Source organism: Haliotis asinina, chromosome 9 (genome assembly GCF_037392515.1).
Source record: "Haliotis asinina isolate JCU_RB_2024 chromosome 9, JCU_Hal_asi_v2, whole genome shotgun sequence".
NCBI classification, from domain to species: Eukaryota; Metazoa; Mollusca; class Gastropoda; order Lepetellida; family Haliotidae; genus Haliotis; species Haliotis asinina.
In genome coordinates this window covers 14,393,953-14,415,922 of record NC_090288.1, presented here as the reverse complement: position 1 = coordinate 14,415,922, position 21,970 = coordinate 14,393,953, and the positions used below count along the sequence as shown (strand labels likewise).

Sequence of the window (21,970 nt, the reverse complement as noted above, 5' to 3'; positions counted from 1 at the left end):
TATTGCTAAAAGCGGTGTAAAACGTAAACTCGCTCATTCAGCAGGGAAGACATGATCTGGTATGTCTAGCCAGAGAGTGTTTTTCCTAATAACACAGTTGTCCTTTATTTTCGGTTTTGGAAATATTCGTTCAGCACATTTTGGTCAATGTTTTCTATCAATAATTTGGCAACTTTCCACATCTTTTTGTTTATTTCTCTTCATATCAGCTTACAGTTTGTGTTCATGTGAGGTCTCGATTTGGACGAGCTTTGTTTTGTGTATTTCACTCTGTTTCACTAATCTTGACGAATTTGCACTTTCGCGATTTGGTAAGCTGTGTTCTGATTGGTCAATCTCAAAGGTTACCTGACTAGACTCAGTAGTGGAGTGTAACGAGAAGTACTGAGGATACGTTTACATAGACTGTACAGATGAACAAAGTGAACCCATTTAGATTATTAGTGGGACGTTTAATACATACGAATTGGACATTTTCTAATTACAGCAGCTGTGGCACATCGGGAGTCCTAAACCACAAAACCGTTCCTGAGTCAGATGAAGTCTTAATCACTCTGCAGCAATTGCTAGCAGCAATCTGCATCTTACCCTTGTAATCCAGACGCACAGCGAGCTTGGAGGAGTCAACCTGTTCCTTCCAACAGCAAAAATATTGCTTAAAGAATCAATAGGAGGCCAGTGTATTTGTTTCACATTTATTCATTACATCCTGGATGTCCAACAATATATAACTCTTTCCCATTTCATTTTGAAACCACAAGGTGTTAAACAGACACAGCTTGTGCATTGGTGAAAGTGCTTTGTCTTGAAGCTATAATGAAATACTGTTCAAATCTGTTAAATTAAATCTTGACTCAAGAAAAGAGGTGCAGATAATAACATCAAACCATGTCTTGAGCATAGGCAAATTTGATTAACTGGCCGATCTCACATGAAACAAATGTTTTTTTTCCTTTTCTCTTCCCAAACTGCTCCATGCAATACTAGTGACCTTGACATAGTTCAGATGTTGTGATACTCTGTCCCAGATATGGGTGAATCGGAATCATGATCTGGGTGAACCTTGGATTAGAAATCATGATCATCAGTTGATATAAAGTGGCTCTGCAAAGAGGGTTCTTACTTACTCCACCCTTATGTAAGAGCTATTAAATCATTTTCCAGATTTTCTACATAAAACCCTTCTTACTCACACTCAACACAGATAGTTTAGAATAAGAACCATGCTTGACCTGATACTTAACACAAGACAAACACTTCTTTTACATACCCTGGAATACACTGCATACAATGTGGAAAAATGAAAGCCGTGACGCAAACATTATTGCTTTACCATCAATATCTGAATGTCCATCACATTTGTCCCAGTATGCCCAATCTTGATGTGACTAGACCCATTTCTGGCTAAGCGAAACAGATTATAGGAGTCATTATTCTCCAAGAACTCATCAAGTGATATTCCCTCATCAGCCAGGATTTGTGTAAAATCCATTTCAACCACAGCCCCTGCAGCGTCTGTGGGTCCATCAAGTCCATCAGTGCCTGCGCTCAGGAAGCAGATCTGACTATATGTCTTGAACACAGAATCTCCTTTCAAGGCAGCAAGATGAGGAGCAATAGCCAACGCCATTTCCTGGTTCCTTCCTCCGAGACCACTGCCCTTTACAAGAGTAGTTGTCTCTCCTCCTGCTACAATACAAACCCCTTTCTGCATGTTCTTGCCTTTCTCCACCACAGCAACAACCTCATTCAGTTTGTCCTTGCTGATTCCTGTTCGAACCAGATCAACTTCCAGCGTGGCCAGCACAGGGTTATACTCCTTAGAGTTCCTTCTGAATATCAACAGGATATATTTTGCAAGTTTTCCAAACATAGCTGCAGTTCCTCTCGTGTCTCCACTTAAACATGTTGACAAAACTAAGGGGAGGTAACCCAGATTTCTAGCTGTGCTGCATGCAGTTGAAGTGGCTATGGTGTTGTTTCCCACAATCTGGTTTTGAACTCTGTTCAAATGTTCAAAATCAGGGCTGTCAACAGTTATGGACACATTTTTGATTTTCTTTTGTTGTTCCAAGAATTCTAAGACTGACTTGGGAACCAGGTCTGTAATTCCAAATTTAGTGAAAAGATGCATACACTGGCTGGCATCAGTTGCACTGAAGAATGTGGGACCACTGGCAATGAAGTCAAGTGGGTCTCCTATCACATCAGACAGGATGAGAGATATCACCTGCAACAGCCACGGCTATTAATGTACCTACACGATAAAGCTACAGCATACATCAACATATATGAAAAATTGGTGTTTGAAATTAATTCAGGAAATACTATGGATCCACGTCACAAATCACATATCACATTAAAAATGTTAAAAGGAAATATACTAAAAGATGCTGTAGTTCACCTATATCCTCCTGGAATAATATAAGATATGAGAAAGATCACACAAGTGTACAGAAAAGGATTAAATAGAAGCCTCTACTAAAAGGACTCTAACAGACAAACATCATCAAAGCATTCTCATGAAATTACACAATGACACTGTATAACTGATTTTGCAAGCTTAAAAAATCAATGTGCATCATGACAGGTAGCAATCATAATAGGTCAAACATTTTAACCAGTGGAAAAGTATGTACACAACTCACTGAGGCGGGTCTGGCTTCCAGAGCAAGTCCTCCTCCTTTGAGAACCTCGATGTTTGAGCGGATGAGGTTGAGCTCCTGAATGGTAGCCCCCTTGCCAGCTAGCAGGCGGGTCAGCTCCATCTCTTCCCCCAGAGATATAGGGGGACATGGAGTTGGCAGCAGGGCTGATCCACCACCTGGGGAAAGGGAGGTGTGTACTGTAGATTGCTTCAGGAGCTACTGGGTTATACATAGTCCCTTACACCTCAAGCCTCCAAATATATGGCCAGGAAACTATCTTTCACAGCAATGAACATAATTTGGTGTGGCTTAGGTCATAGTTGCATTAAACTAATTTATTTCATTGTCCTTCATGATTTATTTCTTGATCAAGTTACAGCAGACATGCAAGCAGTCTGCGTTCTGCTGTTTATTTTGTTGACAGTTACATAGATCGATTCTTTCAGACAAACACATAAAATCGATGATTAATAATGTGATTAGGTTGTCTGACAAACATCCACTTGCAAAGTTTGAGATCGATTGGATCATTGCAAAGTTTGAGATCGATTGGATCATTGGATGAAGAGTTATTTAAAAAAAAAACCCAGGTATAAATGCATTTCATGCCAAACTATCGTGGGTTATTTAATCTCTACTGATCCAGTTGCCTGCATATGTAAACACATAATTTAGACAAATCAATTTAGATAAAAATGATCAGTCAATATCAAATACACAAGCATAGGGTTACATCACAACAGCTTTGTGATTGTTGTAATATAGTTATTTGCTTTTAAACATTAGGTTGATTTCTCACAGGGGCTTCTCAGTGCCTTGACTCCAGTAGAGACAACAAATACTAGGGCTGCAAAAAATACACTATGAGGCAAATATTATATATTCTTTGAATGTATAGTAAGAAATTCAATATTTATTCATGAATATTTGTCAAATATCAAAGAATGAAAATAATAGCATGTCATGTAATTGCCTTTGGATGAAATATTTCAATTTCTGTATAGCTAACAAGCAATATATCAACCAAAAACAGTGTTGTAGGGGACCTTGACAAACTGACATAATTTAAGCTGCTGTGTTAATCACATAGAAAAACAACAACTGGTATCAAGAAAAACACTTTCTTAAAAATTTGTGTAACTATTAAATTCTAGTGACAGCAATAATGAGCAGAATACAAGGTGGGATACTGTTAGACTGACGGAATATGCAAGTGAATCATAACTGTACTCATACAAACCATGTTGCTAGTGTTTATGTGAAAACTCCAGTGTGGAAATGTTTTTTCATCAAGTCTTTGAATGGCATGTTATTTTTCAAAAGAATTTAAAGACACTAAACATGATGTTACTATCATGTGAACACCTGGCACATTAGGAGCCAGAGCAACGTGCTTCTTCAGCTCAATACTGAAAAATAGCTAAAAACTGGCACAAACTGAATATTTTCAGAGATGAACAGGCTGGGATGATTCGATCATAAATCATAATTTTACAACTAATTCTTAGCATTTGATTAATGGAAGAACTTAGCTTACTAAAGATATACACTGAGACAACACATTTGTTGTGTGTATTCCCATGTACTGACAATGGTTAACTCACCTGACACAAGCACAATGAGGATGTCATCCTCTCCCAGATCTGACACCAGTTTGTGGATTTCTGTAGCAGCCTTGAGAGAGTCATCATCTGGGAGGTTATGTTTGGCTCCCTCGTACACTGTGATTTTACTGCTCGCCTCCAACAGCATGTCACTGGCCAGAGGAACCAAACATCCTTTTATGGGGGGCAATATCTATACTACCCATCAAAAGTTTAGACACACTGTGTAAATGTAGCCACTTACTTAAGTCAACTGTTCTACACTAAATTTTGCAAAATATTCCATACTGTTCAGAAGAACTGTTTACACATGAACAGTTATACTGTAAAACAAATTCATAACACTGAAAACATTATTGTCATGACTTTAATGAATTGAGAGAACTGGCAAATTCTGAACAACATTTTACACCAAAACGCAGCTGTTCACATGCATCAAATTTATGCAGGTTTTTAAGCAATTCAATGCATCATCCTCGTATGTGGAGGTGTGTGGTCCTGTGCATAAAACACAGGTAAGAAATCAGCAGAAGTTAAGCAACATCGAGCTCAAAGAGTCCTTTGATGGGTGACCATGTTAAGCAGCCTAACTCTTGAGAGTTTCTAGAACTTCAGTCCTGCCCCACAACAAAGCATATGTGATATATGTGTCTCTCTTTAGGCAAGTGAGTTTTCTCAGAGTTGCCTTTGTTCATCCAACAGAAAATGGGTACCTGGTTGGATAAAGTCATGCGATTACAACTTTTTAGTAAGTAACCAGCATCTAGATTTTACAAGGGTACAAGAGGCATACATAACATCTAGTGAGTGCTTAAAGGGGCACTGATGTGGAGCAATTTCCGTGGACTGGTTGCTCCTTTTGTTATTGTTTTTCTCCCGTGAATACCCAGATGATATCCCAGAATTTGTGACTGGTTCGTGACCTCTGCTGCTCAGTCCATATGCACAATTGAGAGTTTAATTATAGACAGATCAACTAATGTGAAGTCATATTTACTTTATTACAAATGTATTATGAAAACAAATGAAACACTTTGAAGGTTAATCATCTGCCTATGGTAGAAATGGTAAAAAGGACGGAAAAATAATGCAGCCAATGTACCTCTCCATATTTTGTCTCATAACCCTAATTAGTTTATTGTCATATTTGCACAATTTTGAAAATTAATGAAAGAACACACTGTCTGCTTATACTTGTAGTAAATTTCTAACATGACTGTAACATTTAGACATTGTATAGACAGCCAATGTGGATCCTATTTCACTCACGCCCTATGCACAATCTAGTGTGTGTTTTCTGTCATACAGATTCTGCAGAATGCTATACAACAAATAAATGAAAACAAAATGCAAATAATGAATGTAAAACAGACTAATGCTGCAGCAACAACGTCAGGCTACTGCCTTGTTCAGGAACGTAACCATCAATATCCACATTAAAGAATGATATTCCATTCATCTGAAGCTGGTAAATAATCCTGCTCTACATCGTGAGTCTTACAACAGTCTAATTTGCGAAAAGGTGACACATCGTTTCAGGTCTTTCACACAGGTGAAAACCTGATAAACCCCTCATTCGTCACCCAAGATAGCACACTTGTCAACTAATTGTAATTGTACACCATTCTAAGTAATTTAGTTCACCAATAATGAGCAATCAATCAATCAATGCAATGGTGGTTAATTCTTTGAAAGGATGATGTTGATTTTATACTCGCACTTTATGACAGGGTGTAGTCAGTATAGATTAGTACATCTACACACACTGCTTTTTGACAAATCCGCTGTAGAAGATAAAAGTAATTAATCAATCAGTGTGTTATCAGCTAATTCTTTGATCAATGTTTGTTTTTTTAACTCAGTTGATAAACCCTCTTGCGTCACTTACTTGCACATATTACATAACATACAATACATTTTGCCACTACAGACCTTAATTTAAAATGTTGAGTATTTACTCCAGACAGGAGAAATGGGAAATGGGAACCTTTGTTGAGTAATCTGAGTAATAACAGATAACTGTTATAAATTCATTAACTGACCATCAAGTGAATCATGTGAATGATGGCAAATAACACGGGTAGGTTTATACCAACAAACGCGAGTTACAGCAAGGAAGATGTAATCTCTGTGTCACATGCAGTCTGAAAACACTTATGGGTCGAAACCATTTTGAGGATACCAACAGGTCTTCATTGTTACGTAAGAAATGTTAGTTAACATTCTACACAAAACTTCCTTTCACAGATGATGTAACCCTTTGTAATTAATTGACCAAGTGGCATACTTTCCATACTATAAACTGTATAAAAAAGAATAAAGAAATTCTTGTCAAACCAAATTCCAAGACTGTGTAATCAGAAATGTGACATTTATATTTTCAGGCTGCAATATGTGGAAGATAGGATCAAACTGGTACATTTCTGGTGTACTCTGCCTGTGATATAGATGGAATATTGCTTAAAGCGGCATGAAACTGAAACTCACTTTCCTATAAAAGTGTCCAGAAAAATACACGGAAAGCTTGACTACCATTCAAACAAAACAAATCAAGACACATCATAAAAGCTAACATAACAGATTTACTCTAATACATACTATTAATGTTACACCAAAATTTGAACCTGTGACTCTATAATTTTTGTTCAGTCACCTTTTTAACAGACTTAGCTGGAGCAATAAATATTCTTCTCTTATTCCACAGATGAGAAATTAAGGATCAGCAGACCCCAAAATCTATTAACAAAAAATGTCTTCCACTTACTTTTTATTTAACTTCTGTAACTGCTCTGTTGCCCCAGCTGGAATGCTTATAATGCCCCTGACAATGTGATCCCCCAGCATGTCCTCCATGACTCGCGCCATACCGCTGACCGCTTTACCAAAACCAACCACAAACACATTCTGCTGCAGCTGATACTCCTTGCTTCCCACACACAGAGTCTTCGTCTCCTTCTTATACTTCACTTCCCTCTCCAGCATCGGTCGTGGCATAACTGACTCCACAGCAGCCTGGAATATTTGTCTGGCATCCCCTTCCATCGAGTCTCTCCGATCAACTTGCATAATTCCTTCTTGATGAAAACTGCTTGCAAGTGTTGAAGAAACAGTTCTAGTCCTGAGGGAAATATTTGGCTTCAAAACTGATCTTGTTCTTGACAGAGCAATAATATTATGTACTTGGGACACAATGGCTCGGCTTAATGTCTTCCCAGTAAGCAATCTTACTGAAAGTAATGCATATCCCGACCTGAAATGGAAACAATTTGTTAACAGTCTTTGTCTCAGTACGAGAAAGCATCACATGCTATCAGTAATAATGAATTATTCAGAGAATGTACATGATCATATGTTTAACACAGACCACATACTAACATTCACATAAATTAGACCTGAACAGCTTAACATTAATATATACAGATATAATCAGATCAACTACAAACCTTCATCAACAAGCCCTGTGTGAGGCATTACCTGATGACTGCTCAAACACCTTGCCTGATGTGAACAGGCCTATGTGGAAATGTGACCTAACCTAGTTTTAAAGTAAATATGTCCAACCGAATCGTAACCTTCTAAAATGACACCTTATCAGACTCAGGACACATTAAGACAGCTGACATTGAAAAGGCCATGAAATAAAATTCAAAAGTTTTCAAGTCAAGTTAGTTTTTCTTTCATAAGTAATAGAAGTATTTCATTTTAACATAACAACTGAAACGCATTCAGCTTATTACATGAATATGAGTAATAAGAAAGCGAGAAATCTACTTTGATATCTAATCTGACCTAATTTGCACATGTTCTGTTCAGCCTCTCAGTTGTGTAGACATATGAACTAGGTTCTACATGTCAGTGTTGTGTTGTTTTGTCACATCATTTTTTATCTTCCAGCCAGTAAAATATAAAGTTCATCCGGGTATTACACAGCACAGAAATATGCATCCGGTATGATTAAATGTTAACAGTATATACACAATATCATAAAGTCCATCAGACCAGTTTGAAGCATTTTTTCATTACTGTGTTTTACTGAAAAAAAAAAGCCAAATTTTGAGGACCAAACACAAAGGTTTTATAGAAATGGGTAGGCCATGGGTTACATTTTGATCAAACCCACACTTTGTTAACTGTTGGCTTACCTATGAGATCAGCATAGGGGGCAAGTTTAAATGAAAATAAAACTTTTGATCATTAAATGGGTTTATCAAGTAGTATTTAATAATAGCCAAAATGCTACAGATATAAGAAGTAGCTAATTTATTTTTTGTTTATTCAGATTTTCCATATAATTGAGAATTTCATAATAAACACACCAAGGCTTACATCCCTTGAAAATGATGTCATTCAGGTGCCCAACTGATAAACAAATGACTTTGTTAGAATTTATTAAACCCATTTCACGTGATGCATGTATAGGTGTGGTTCTTGTGTCTTGGTGCGCAAGCTACTCTTTCAATTCAGCTGTTGCCTTGCTGTCAACTGGCTATGTGGTTTTAAACTGTGATGATGTTTCAATTTGAAGAAAACATATAGATTGCACAAACAACAAACATTGTTACCACATAACCAAAATGTATAACATTCAACCAGAGTCAGTCGCCTTTCCAACAGTATCTTCCGCCAAAACTAAAACTTATGCCCTACACCCAGCTTGCCAGCACATGTACTGTGGTCCCTAGTATGGTGATCTACCTCCAGTTGTTGGCAATCAACAGCCTGTTATCATATCATGTATATTGTATTGTGATTTAGAGTTAAAATATTTTAGATTTAATTAACTAAATGTATTCCTGTGACAATCTACTTATTTTATTGTCCTTCGTCGACAGATGTTCTATTATTTAATTGTGTTTTTTGTTAATTTATCACAATATGACGGAAATACTGCCGATGTGACTATTGTGACTAAACATGTTGTGCATCACAGTCACCTATTATTGTACATAACCTTTATAACACTGTATACTTCGCTGTTGTACAAACAGTATACCCTATTTTAACTCAATTCCCTCTCTAATCTATTGTAAAAATAACTCTGTGGATTCCTGTACAATACTATACATACTTGTGTAAAAACAACTCTGTGGCTTCCTGTACATACTAAATATACTTGTGTAAAAATAACCCTGTGGCTTCCTTCCTGTACAATACTATATATACCTGTGTAAAAACAACTCTGTGGCTTCCTGTGCAATACTATAGTATACATACTTGTGTAAAAACAACTCTGTGGCTTCCTGTACATACTAAATATACTTGTGTAAAAACAACTCTGTGGCTTCCTGTACATACTAAATATACTTGTGTAAAAATAACTCTGTGGCTTCGTGTACATACTAAATATACTTGTGTAAAAACAACTCTGTGGCTTCCTGTACATACTAAATATACTTGTGTAAAAATAACCCTGTGGCTTCCTTCCTGTACAATACTATATATACCTGTGTAAAAACAACTCTGTGGCTTCCTGTGCAATACTATAGTATACATACTTGTGTAAAAACAACTCTGTGGCTTCCTGTACATACTAAATATACTTGTGTAAAAACAACTCTGTGGCTTCCTGTACATACTAAATATACTTGTGTAAAAATAACTCTGTGGCTTCGTGTACATACTAAATATACTTGTGTAAAAACAACTCTGTGGCTTCCTGTACATACTAAATATACTTGTGTAAAAACAACTCTGTGGCTTTCTGTACATACTAAATATACTTGTGTAAAAACAACTCTGTGGCTTTCTGTACATACTAAATATACTTGTGTAAAAACAACTCTGTGGCTTCCTGTACATACTGTATACACTTGTGTAAAAACAACTCTGTGGCTTTCTGTACATACTAAATATACTTGTGTAAAATAACCCTGTGGCTTCCTGTACATACTAAATATACTTGTGTAAAAACAACTCTGTGGCTTTCTGTACATACTAAATATCCTTGTGTAAAAATAACCCTGTGGCTTCCTGTACATACTAAATATACTTGTGTAAAAACAACTCTGTGGCTTCCTGTACATACTAAATATACTTGTGTAAAAATAACTCTGTGGCTTCCTGTACATACTAAATATACTTGTGTAAAAACAACTCTGTGGCTTCCTGTACATACTAAATATACTTGTGTAAAAACAACTCTGTGGCTTTCTGTACATACTAAATATACTTGTGTAAAAACAACTCTGTGGCTTCCTGTACATACTATATATACTTGTGTAAAAACAACTCTGTGGCTTCCTGTACATACTAAATATACTTGTGTAAAAACAACTCTGTGGCTTCCTGTACATACTAAATATACTTGTGTAAAAACAACTCTGTGGCTTCCTGTACATACTATATATACTTGTGTAAAAACAACTCTGTGGCTTCCTGTACATACTAAATATACTTGTGTAAAAACAACTCTGTGGCTTCCTGTACATACTAAATATACTTGTGTAAAAACAACTCTGTGGCTTCCTGTACATACTAAATATACTTGTGTAAAAACAACTCTGTGGATTCCTGTGCATACTAAATATCCTTGTGTAAAAACAACTCTGTGGCTTCCTGTACATACTAAATATACTTGTGTAAAAATAACCCTGTGGCTTCCTGTAGATACTAAATATACTTGTGTAAAAACAACTCTGTGGCTTTCTGTACATACTAAATATACTTGTGTAAAAACAACTCTGTGGCTTCCTGTACATACTATATATACTTGTGTAAAAACAACTCTGTGGCTTCCTGTACATACTAAATATACTTGTGTAAAAACAACTCTGTGGCTTTCTGTACATACTAAATATACTTGTGTAAAAACAACTCTGTGGCTTCCTGTACATACTAAATATACTTGTGTAAAAACAACTCTGTGGCTTCCTGTACATACTATATACACTTGTGTAAAAACAACTCTGTGACTTTCTGTACATACTATATACCCATACTTGCCATAAAAGGTGACTATGCTTGTTGCAAGAGACGACTAACAGGATCGAGTGGTAAGGCTCGCTGATATGGTTGACACATGTCACAGGTTCCCAATTGTGCAGATCGATGATCATGCTGTTGATCACTGGATTGTCTGGTCCAGACTAGATTATTTACACACTGCCGCAATATAGCTGGGATACTGCAGAGTGCGGTGTAAAACTAAACTCACTCACTCATTCTTGAACTATCCACTGTCATCCATCTGATGAAGGGGCAAGTATTAGCCCAGAATTGTGAGTAAATAATAAGAAAGTTGCATATTCGTAAGAAGTGTTATGTATTACCCTAACTTCTAAATGCTTATGAAACATCTGATTAGATGTGAAATTTGCACATGCAATTTGAGCAGATTCTGAATAAAACAAACAACACACCAACAGAGAACCTGCAATAACAACCTGAAAATGAAAATGATGCGAACTGATTTTTTTTCAATGACTGCTTGTCAATAAGGAATCAATCATCAATTGTGAGATTTCAACTACTTCTCAATACTTAGACATGCACAACATGCAGAAGGTAGGTCAGATGAATGTTGATGAAAATATGACTTCTGTAAGGCTGCAATGAATACACTATGAGTTGAATACATGACATGAATAAAGAAAAATGATTATGAATACTTATTCATGATTATCCTGATATGTCAATAACTGATGTATTTTGTAAATTATTTTCAGAGAACCAAAAAGCATAGACATTTTTTACTTTAGTTTAACCATATTGACAGTGTTAATCACGACGATAACTATTGACCATAATTAGTGTCATACTGAATATGTAAGAGTTGATAACTATCCTGCAAGGCTACAGTATATAACACACAAGCTCAAGTGAAAAACATTCATTTTTTAAAAAATCAGAAATATTTGAGTCTGGTGTCAGTGGTGACCACGAATAATAAGAAACTGAATTGGTGTTAATACCAAGTTGCCTCTATGGTGATGAAATTGGGGTGTGTTAAAATAAAGAAAAACTGGAAAAAGTACATTTATATGCTATTTATATGCAACTGCTTTTTAAAGAGTAAGTTATTATCTTTGAATAATGGAGTATTGGTCAATGATGGCAGATATCCTATTCAATTATCTGCTGTTTTATAATGTGTAAAATATAGCAATAAAGAATACTAAGAACATAAAAGGTTGTTGTGATTGGTAATTTGAAAAGTCTTCTTGCACAGTATGCTGATGATAATTTAGTAATTTAGATTGGACAGAAAAATGTCTGTATGGAGTACTCAATACACTGAAATTCTATGCTAGATTCTCAAGACTCAAGGTAAACACAGATAAAACATGACTGATGTGGACAGGATCTAAAAAGAGATACAAACTATGCTAAGAGTATAACCTTGATTGGTCATAATCGCTATTCAAACTTTTGGGCATTAATTTTGATGTAGATGTTGACTCAATGCTAAATACTAACTACTAAATACTAAATACTAACTTAATGAAACAGACAAGGAGATGAAAATTTGGGGTTTTTTTTAAAATTTTAGATAGATACATTGAAGGCAAAGGCATTGGGGATGAGAATTTTGACAATGGGCCATTTTCAGCATTATTAGCCATTTTCTGAATTTAGAATTGGCCTTGGCCATTGCATCAATAGTAAACTTCAAAATTTTAATGGGCCATTTTATAATCTAACGTGCAAAATGGTCCATGGCACCTGCCTTTCCCAATCCCTGAAGGCATGGTCTGAATTTCTAAATACTGGCCACAAAAAGACATCAGAGGGAAAGGATATATTAAGCCAAACATTACGGTGCAATTTTAACATCTTAATAGAATGAAAACCGGTTCGTTTCATGAAATTTGATGAAAAGTGAATTATATTTCTTAGTCACACTATAAATTAAAGTGGTATCATTCACTCCCTTGAATAAATTAAAAGAAGTTACAATGTTGAAACTAATTTCCTTGAATATCTTAGCATTAAGAGTGCAGCGCTTTATTACTCAATAAGAAAAATATGTATGTAAAGATCTTGCAAAGTAAACGATGTAAAACAAGTATGTCTGTGTTTAATATTTCATATGTTTGATAACAAATGGAAAGAAGACTAAATATTACCAAATACTATGCAGCTTTACCTACAATGGGCCAACTTAAATGGGAAGTTACTGTAATAATACCAGTAAGACAATCTTTGCAAAATAAATGAGAGAATATAAATTTAATGCCCAATAGATGTACACTAAGTGTAAATTTGAAATATTTCCAATATAATCCAACCAATACTTATCTACACAAGACCCCATTATGTAGATTTTGTAAACATACACAATGTCTGAAAGGCGTCTACTTTTTGAGTGCAGTTTTGCAAAGGGAGTGTGGATGGAACTGTTCTCATGGCTTGAGATATTGGGCGAAGGACAAACTGAATTATACATGGTTTTAAGGGGAAGAACAACATCCCTCTGAAAATTATCTGCCTTATAGTAAAGAAGAATATTTACATTTTGAGCAGAAAAGAAGTTAAACCAAACTCTCACCAGATCAAAAGTGAGATCAAAAGATACTACAAATCCATTTGCCCTTGCACACGCTGATCAAGCTAATTTTTTTTAAACGTTTAAACGTCATCTCCCCACATTCTCCTAGCACAAATATATGCATATATGCAAAGATTACCATACTCAGTGTGGTCTCACATGGAATAATTATATGATGTTGTATGCTAATGATTACTGTACACTTCCTGGATGACTGACTTGTTTGTGTGTGTGTGTGTGTGTGTGTGTGTGTGTGTGTGTGTGTGTGTGTGTGTGTGTGTGTGTGTGTGTGTGTGTGTGTGTGTGTGTGCGCACACACGTTCGACAACAATTACTTGTTACATGTAAGCTTACTTAGACTTACTATGATTCACATGGAATGATTGTATGATAATGTAGTAATACTCATCAGATATTATCACTATTCAGATAATGATTACTGTACACTTCCATGTTGACTGTGAGTTGAAAGCTGGTTTGCATGTATATTTTCAATACCAATTGTCTATTATATGTAAGCTTACTTAGGCCTACTGGGGTTCACATGGAATGAATATATGATAATGTACTATTACAAATTAGACACTATCATTACTTATATAATGATTACTGTACACTTCCATGATGACTGTGATTTGAAATCTGGTTTGCATGTATACATTAAATATGAATTGCCTGTTATACGTAAGCTTACTTAGACATACTGGGCTTCTCATGGAATGATTATGGTGATTGTGATTTGAAAGCCAGTTTATATACATGTATGTGTGTATGTATTCAGTACAAAGTGTCTGTTATATGCAAGTCTACCTTGACCTAATGTGGTCCCACAAGGAATGATTATTGAATGATGTACTATTATTAATCAGATATTATGACTTAATTTGTAACTAATGATTACTAAACAATTCCATGATGACTATGATATGGAAGCTGGTTTGTATATATGTAGGTAGATATGTATTTGATACAAATTGCCTGTTATATGTAAGTCTACCTGGGCCTACAGTGGTCCCACATGGAATAATTATAACAGTGATGACTTACTATTATTAATCAAAGATTATGACTAATGAATACTTCCATGATGAAGGCAACTTGGTTGGTTGGTTGGTTGGTTGGTTGGTTGGTTGGTTGGTTGGTTGGTAGGTAGGTAGGTAGGTAGGTAGGTAGGTAGGTAGGTAGGTAGGTAGGTAGGTAGGTAGGTAGGTAGGTAGGTAGGTAGGTAGGTAGGTAGGTAGGTAGGTAGGTAGGTAGGTAGGTAGGTAGGTAGGTAGGTAGGTAGGTAGGTAGGTAGGTAGGTAGGTAGGTAGGTAGGTAGGTATTCAATAAGTACTTGTATGTAACATGGAACTCTGTGTGGTCTCACAGTATTGGAAAAATTTGATTTGTACAAAGTGAATTCATGAAGTGATACAGTTCAATGCACTGTATATGCAAGCGAATCGTAACAGCACTGATGTTTTCCTGTGTTATACCTGTAGAGCTGGTTGTATTTTTTCTGGTGATGGATAGCATTTGATGAGAAATTTTGTCCCTCCTACATTTCAAATATGGTGCCTGTTGAATGAAAACAGGCAGACAATTGATTATGAATTATCAAGTCACAAGTAGTTGTGAAGAAAGGTTTAGCACAAGCTTACCAAGATTTAATATGTCCTGCTTGGTGGTTAGTTCAATTAAATTGGTGTCAAGGATGACCAGTTAGACCCTTATGACTTACTAAAGTTATTACAACAGGTAATTATTCACATCAAACACCAGATACATTCCCCAGTAATGTCTATTTCTTTGTCTGTCTGTTTGTTGCTTAACAACCGCTGAGCAGCAGCCTACCTATATGATTGTGGTTATCTTAAAATAATTGTGTCTGGATCAAACAATCCAATGATCAACAGTTCAAGCATTGATCTTTGTAGCTAGGATACAATGACATGTGCCAACCAAGCGAGCCTGACGACCCAATTACAACAAGTATGAATTGCTGAAAATGTAATTTTCAGAATAAAATTGATATTTTATACTTATCCTGACTCATGCTTAATTGCTTATCTCCTCCTCCTGGTGAAGGTAGTGGAACACCTGAAATCCTTTGAAACTCCCTTCTAAAAGAAGCGGACGTAAAATTCACACTCACCCATGAATTGCAACCCCTCTCGTGCACATGGTCAGCTGATCAGCCATGATACTCTCTCTCCTATAATTGCCCAACACGAGAATATAAGAATTCAGTGTGTCTGTGAGGGGCGGCTGGGACGGCTTTTTTCATATGAGTCAGGATAAGTATAAAATATCAATTTTATTCAGAAAATTACATATTTTTCCTTTTCCTGACTCGTGCTTAATTGCTTACAGAATCCAACGGAAACAGCGGTGGGTCAGACCACGCTGGATTCTGCTGGCTGTTCCAAATTACGTCCAATAATTTCCCCCCTAATGGGATCTTGTAATGGCGATAATTTGGTCCTATATTTCTCATATTCATTGTAGATTTTGGGGGGGATCACAGCCAGTCTAACTTGTATTACGTAGAAGGCATCGTTGACTGGCATGTGATGACATCAAAAGTAACTAGCGTCCTGCTAGTTTCTAATGCAACTAAATGCCAAGATATAGCAATCGAGACTAGTTGTGACCCTTTTTCATGTACAAATATCTTCATTACATGTATAGGGTCATAATCTCTCATGCTAGTCTGTTCAAGACATGCGCATGGACTTTCCACCATTATACTCCGCAGAGCGTCTGGTTTCCACAAGTCACATGATAAATGGGGTGAGTGAACTCAGCGCCTTCGGGGAACTGTTAGTTGCTGAGCGACGACAAGTGGCCCAAACTGATGAATGCCAGTGATGTCATCCATGGCTGTGTCTCGCAGGTAATGGTTGGCAAACACAGTGTTTGACTTAAAAAAACAGCCCTCCATCATAGTAGATAGCGAGCAATTTCCATGTAGCACTAGTGTAGAAGCTAGGGTTCTGACTTCATGCGGGTTAGGGGCTCGCGGAGGGCCTAATCCTGCTGCTTTATGAATGCTCTCAGTCTAACAGCTCTGATCCACACTGAGATAGTGTTGCTGGATACTCCTGTAGGTGTCTCAGTAGATATAGGGATAAATAGGCGCTTGAACCGCTGTCGTCTAGACTTGGTAAGTGCAATGTGTATCTTCAATGCTCTCACTGGACATTATGATATATCTTGTGTATCATGAGGTTCCAAGATTGAAGACAAGGCCGGAATACAGAACTGTCTATCCGGCTGACCTGGCAGTTGATTTTTGCGATGAAATCCCATCTTAGACCAAAATGAGCTGTTTCTTGATGACTTTTATCAAACTTCGTTCGATTAAAATCTAGAACATGTATTTCTGACATTCTTGCAGCCGTAGCCAAGGCAAGTAAAAATAGCATATTTTGAGTCAGCATTTCAACTGAAGTCCGATCGAGTGGTTCATACAGATCACTTGTAAGATGTTGGAGTACAACATTTAGGTCCCACGCTGGAGCTCTAAATCTTTGTTGTTGATCTTCCAACTTGAATGAGCCTAGAAAAGCAAGAAGCTCTGGTACTTTAGTCACTTTGGTCCCTGTTCCCATGGTGATGACTGAGCTGAGAGCTGCCAAGTATGTAGATAATGTAGAGCCTTTCAGACCCGGGGAATGACGTAAATGGCATAAATAATCTGCTATTTGAGGATGAGTCACCTTGTTCGCTGAAAATCTGCTTCTGCTGCTCTGGCCGAATATCCTGTGTGTTTCAAACAGGCCTCAATATGGTCCATATGTGAAGACGGAGTACAGATGGCTGGCCGTACGCCTGCTTTGTGTTGGGGTGGATGAAAAGATTCTTCCACTCTGGTAATTGTCGTGCTGGTTGTCCTAACTGTTCTATAAGTGTTGGAAACCAATCTCTCGTTGGCCAGTAGGGCCTGACCAAAATCAAGTTATAACCCCTTCGTTTGGCTGATTTTCTCGATGATTTTCGGTAGCAGTACTGGAGGGGGAAACACATACGAGTTTAGCCTTCCCACGGAATGCTGAGTGTGTCTGTTGCCCAGGCCAAGGAATCTGGTACTGGTGATACAAAGGTTGTTGTTTGTTTGTTGAAACTTGCTCCAAATAGGTCTATTTGCAGTGATCCGAGGGTCTGACTGATTAGTTGAAACGCTTAACGATGCAACATCCATTCTGTTGGGGATGGATGAAGTGGATGAGATAGGGCATCTGCCATGATGTTGCAGGCTCCTGGTATGTGACACACTTTTACTTGAAGATTCAGACTGTTGACTAAGTTGAACAGTTGAAACGTCATGTGTAGTAGAGATAGTGATCTTGCTGACCCTTGTTTGTTTATGTAAAAGGCTACTGTAGAGTTGTCCGTGTGGATCATTAATAGCTTGTCACTCAGTGCTATCGACCAGTGGTAGGTTGCATGAATGACCGCTTTCCAGATTCCTGCTGCTTCCTTGTTTCCTAGATGAGTTCCCCCATCCTTGCAGAGATGCGTCTACATAGAGATGGTTGTTGAATACCAGCTCTAACATATAAGTTCCTGTGCAGACATTCGATCGGCGAAACCACCACAGCAGAAAGGGCTTCAAACTATCTGTCATTGTCGAAGTGTCAAAGGAGAAAGTAGAGCTTGCATTATCATTTCTTGAATCTTGACCCACCAGTCCTCCAGGACTACAATCTCATTCAACGTAGTGATGAAACGAATACCGAAGAATTTGATATCTTGTTGAGGTTCCAGTTCTGACTTTAGGTGATTTACCAACCAACCCAATTGTGTTAGTAGCCTAATTGTGAAGTCACACTGTAGTCTGAGTTGACTTTTCTCTTAATGCGCTTGATTTACCAACCAACCCAATTGTGTTAGTAGCCTGATTGTGAAGTCACACTGTAGTCTGAGTTGACTTTTCTCTTAATGCGCTTGTATGCTGTCGTCCAGATAAAAAGCGCTGCGTAGCCCCCTGAGGTGTAGATAGTTGACGATGGGTTCGAACTTACCCGAGTAAATAGCCATGTGGCTGAAGATATTCCAAACGGTAAGACTGTCCATTGGTAGTGCTGACCGTTGAAAAGGAAGCGCAGATATTTCCTGGATTCTCGATGAATCGGGATATGCAGGTACGCATCTATGCTGGCTAGATAGTCTGCAGGTCGGATGAGGAGTCTTAGTTGAGAAAGATGTAACATCTTAAAATGTTCTGGCTTCTGTAGAAACTTTTTGTTGAATTCCTCCATGTTGTAAATGAGTCGGAATTTCTCTCTGGAATTCTTCTTTGGTACTAAGAAGATTGGGGAGTAAAAGTCGGGCGTTAGACTCGGTGGCTGTATTACTTCTACCGGTCCTTTCTGCAACAGTGTTATAGCATTGGTCAACTTGTCTAGTTGATTGTCTGCATAGATGATGGGAGTTGGTAGTTTTGTGAGCAGCAGTGTATCTTCCAGCGGAATCTTGCAGCCGTCTCACAGAATATTCATGACATAGTCGGCGTTGAGGAATCCCCAATTTTCCCAGTAGAGCTGAAGATGTCCACCCAATTGAGACGGTTATACAGGAACAGCTGGGGTGAAAGACTCCAGTCGTTCCGAACCTGATCTTCAGCGTTTATTTCCTCCTCCGTCCCTGGACAATCTTCCTGACCTCTAAGGGTGCCATCACCAAACATGCACATGTCTCACACATTCCTTAGTGCGATCCACATTATCTTTAATGGGTTCCCTACAACTCTCTTCTGTCACGAAAGCACACAATGATTTTTATACAAGCACGTCATTCATGCATACACCGTGAAATCAAGGTCTGACGTCTGACGTCAACAACCGTTTTCAGTTCGAACCATATCGGCTTATTCAACACAGCATGGTATCTTGTAGATTATGGAATAGGACGATCGTGCCAAATGATATCGGGACCATTCCGAAACCATTAGTAGATTGAAAGCACGAGGCACCAAGTCTACCCGTAACCTCCGTAATTGTCCGCAACCAATTTGACTCTTTCCATTCATTTCCGTGACGTCACAGGAACGACTAGCTAAATTTGCACAATGTGCAACAATGGGGACGTATCTCAGTTGGTTAGCTGTCGGGGTAACAATCCGAAGGTCGCATGTTCGCGTCCGACGGGTTCTCACAAACTGGTTGCCTGTCTCACTGACATGTGACCTACGGCTGGGAACGTCCTCATGAGAAATTGTGGTGCTGAATTCTAGAGGTTTCTCACAAACATGTACCAGGTTGTGAGAAAACCAGTGTCACCTCCGTATGTTCTGAACATATTGGAAAACATTACAGCATTGTTTTACAGTCCATTTGAGTCAAAATCTCCCCAATGAACTAACTCAAAAAGAAGTAGTCATAAATGACTCAAACTAAACCAAACTAAATAAGAAAAACATATCAACCATGCAGAAATTTGTTATAACGTTTGTCAGCAAAATGTATAAGTTGTTTAACAAACCAACATTACTTTCTTTCAACACTGCAAGATTTGGGACAGGGGTCTAGCAACTGCTCTTCTTCCCACTTCTTTTCCCCATGTAAAGTATCGGGAGACCGTGTTTTCGTAGACTGAACCAGTTCGTAGACGCGATGATTTCGTAACCCAGACTGTTTCGCAGACGGTGATTTTGTAGACTTGTATAAATAATTGAATAATATTATTCTGCAAGCATATTAATTTTGATAAACCATTTGACATGTATTGTGAAGATTTTTTTGTTTTGTATACAGTGATACAATGCTATGCTCTCTTTCAGCGATATGAAACTTGGAACATCTGAAGACATAAAAGGTGTGACTGAAGAAGGAATTATTGAATATAAGCCTGTAAAAAATGTCACATAAAAAGTGTGATTGAAGAAGGAACGAATATTAGCCCGTAAAAATGTCACGTTGTGTTAAGTGGCGTAATAAAAGTGAAGCACTTAGTTGTTGTGAATGTTAATTAGCAACTAGTGAGTTGTTTTGATTGCGATTTGTTAATTACTGTGGCGGTGACCCACCCACCTTCGTCACTGCTACTTCTGGGCTTGTGTCTGTATAGCTGAATGTTGATCAATTCTGTGGTTGTGAATGTTAAATAGGAAATAGTGAGTTGTTTTGATTGTGAAATACTGTGTGTATATTCAAGTGTGTTGTTAATTATTTGTCGGTGACCAACCCACTCTATATCCTTCTTCTCCACATTATGTATTTTGCTTTTTATTTAAGAAAATTCAGAGTTTATTATCATTTGCATGCCGCTCATCGTGGGTTTTTTTAAAACACTGATCATACTTACCTAATATATTGTTTTATTTCACCAAACTCAAACACTTTCATTTGCACTAATGTCATGATTACTAATAATACCAATCTAACATTTACTAACATCATTTACAAACGTCTACGAATCCACCGGATTTCCACGTCTACGAACCAGTCTGCAAGCCAAAGTATGAGCATGATGTATATGAGGCAAATAGACCCCATACCCAACTCTGAATGCACATGCGCCGGCCCGCCCGTACGCACTCACACACACATACATGAAATCCTAAAATGTCCCAATGAATAAGTGCACCCTGATCATGTGGGAAAGATGTGTACCCTGTGGATTAGTAGCGGGTGGCAATCACTCGTCTTTTAGGATCAGCGAGGTCTACAATGACAATGTCAAGGTGAGGCATTACGTCTCTAGAGAACGAGTTGAAATACAACATGGCCGATTTCACATAGAGGCCAAAGAAAGTTTTCTCAAACCATGTAAAGTGTAATCTTGCCTAAATAATAAAGCATTTATAAATAAAATGTTATGGTTTCGTAATTTTCAATGTCAGTGTGTCAAGTATGCGCTTAACTTTGCCTGCCCTGGCTTTGGAACTCAGACTATATAGTAAAATTACCCGAACCAACAAAAGGTGACGGCTGACTTACAAGCAGGCGGTCATGATGATCAGGATCTCTTCAAATGTGAGAACATCGCCACTGAGGCTGTCAACACGGACATAGTCGTCGTCGTCTGCAACTCGGAAGTTATCGCTGATACTCCGTTCAACCATATGCTTCCACAATGTGAATGGATAAACGAGTTGCAAATACTGTTCCTCTCGGATGTTTCCGTGAGAACATATAATCCGAGAGATCTATCATACTGTTGAGTGTGTGTCGAATGGAAAAAATGATAACTCCGCAGAGGAACGAAACATTAATATTGAAAAACAATTCAATAATCTCGTTAGT

The 21,970-nt window shown here is 37.7% G+C and overlaps 1 protein-coding gene across 3 annotated transcripts; it reads right to left on the bottom strand.

Moving 5' to 3' along the window:
- Positions 1–681: 681 nt before the first annotated feature.
- Positions 682–21,759, bottom strand: LOC137295673 (glycerate kinase-like). Of its 3 annotated transcripts, none has more exons than XM_067827148.1 (5): positions 21,665–21,759; positions 7,017–7,502; positions 4,253–4,404; positions 2,649–2,824; positions 682–2,230 (listed from the first exon to the last, which is right to left on the bottom strand). In XM_067827148.1, the coding sequence occupies exons 1-5, from the start codon at positions 21,676–21,678 to the stop codon at positions 1,322–1,324; spliced, it is 1,737 nt and encodes a 578-aa protein (XP_067683249.1). In that variant the 5' UTR covers positions 21,679–21,759; the 3' UTR covers positions 682–1,321. The 3 variants fall into 3 exon arrangements, with proteins under 3 accessions (XP_067683249.1, XP_067683251.1, XP_067683250.1); XM_067827150.1 differs by having other exon boundaries at positions 21,634–21,752; XM_067827149.1 differs by lacking the exon at positions 21,665–21,759 and adding an exon at positions 7,696–7,777.
- Between the last annotated feature and the right edge of the window lie 211 nt (positions 21,760–21,970).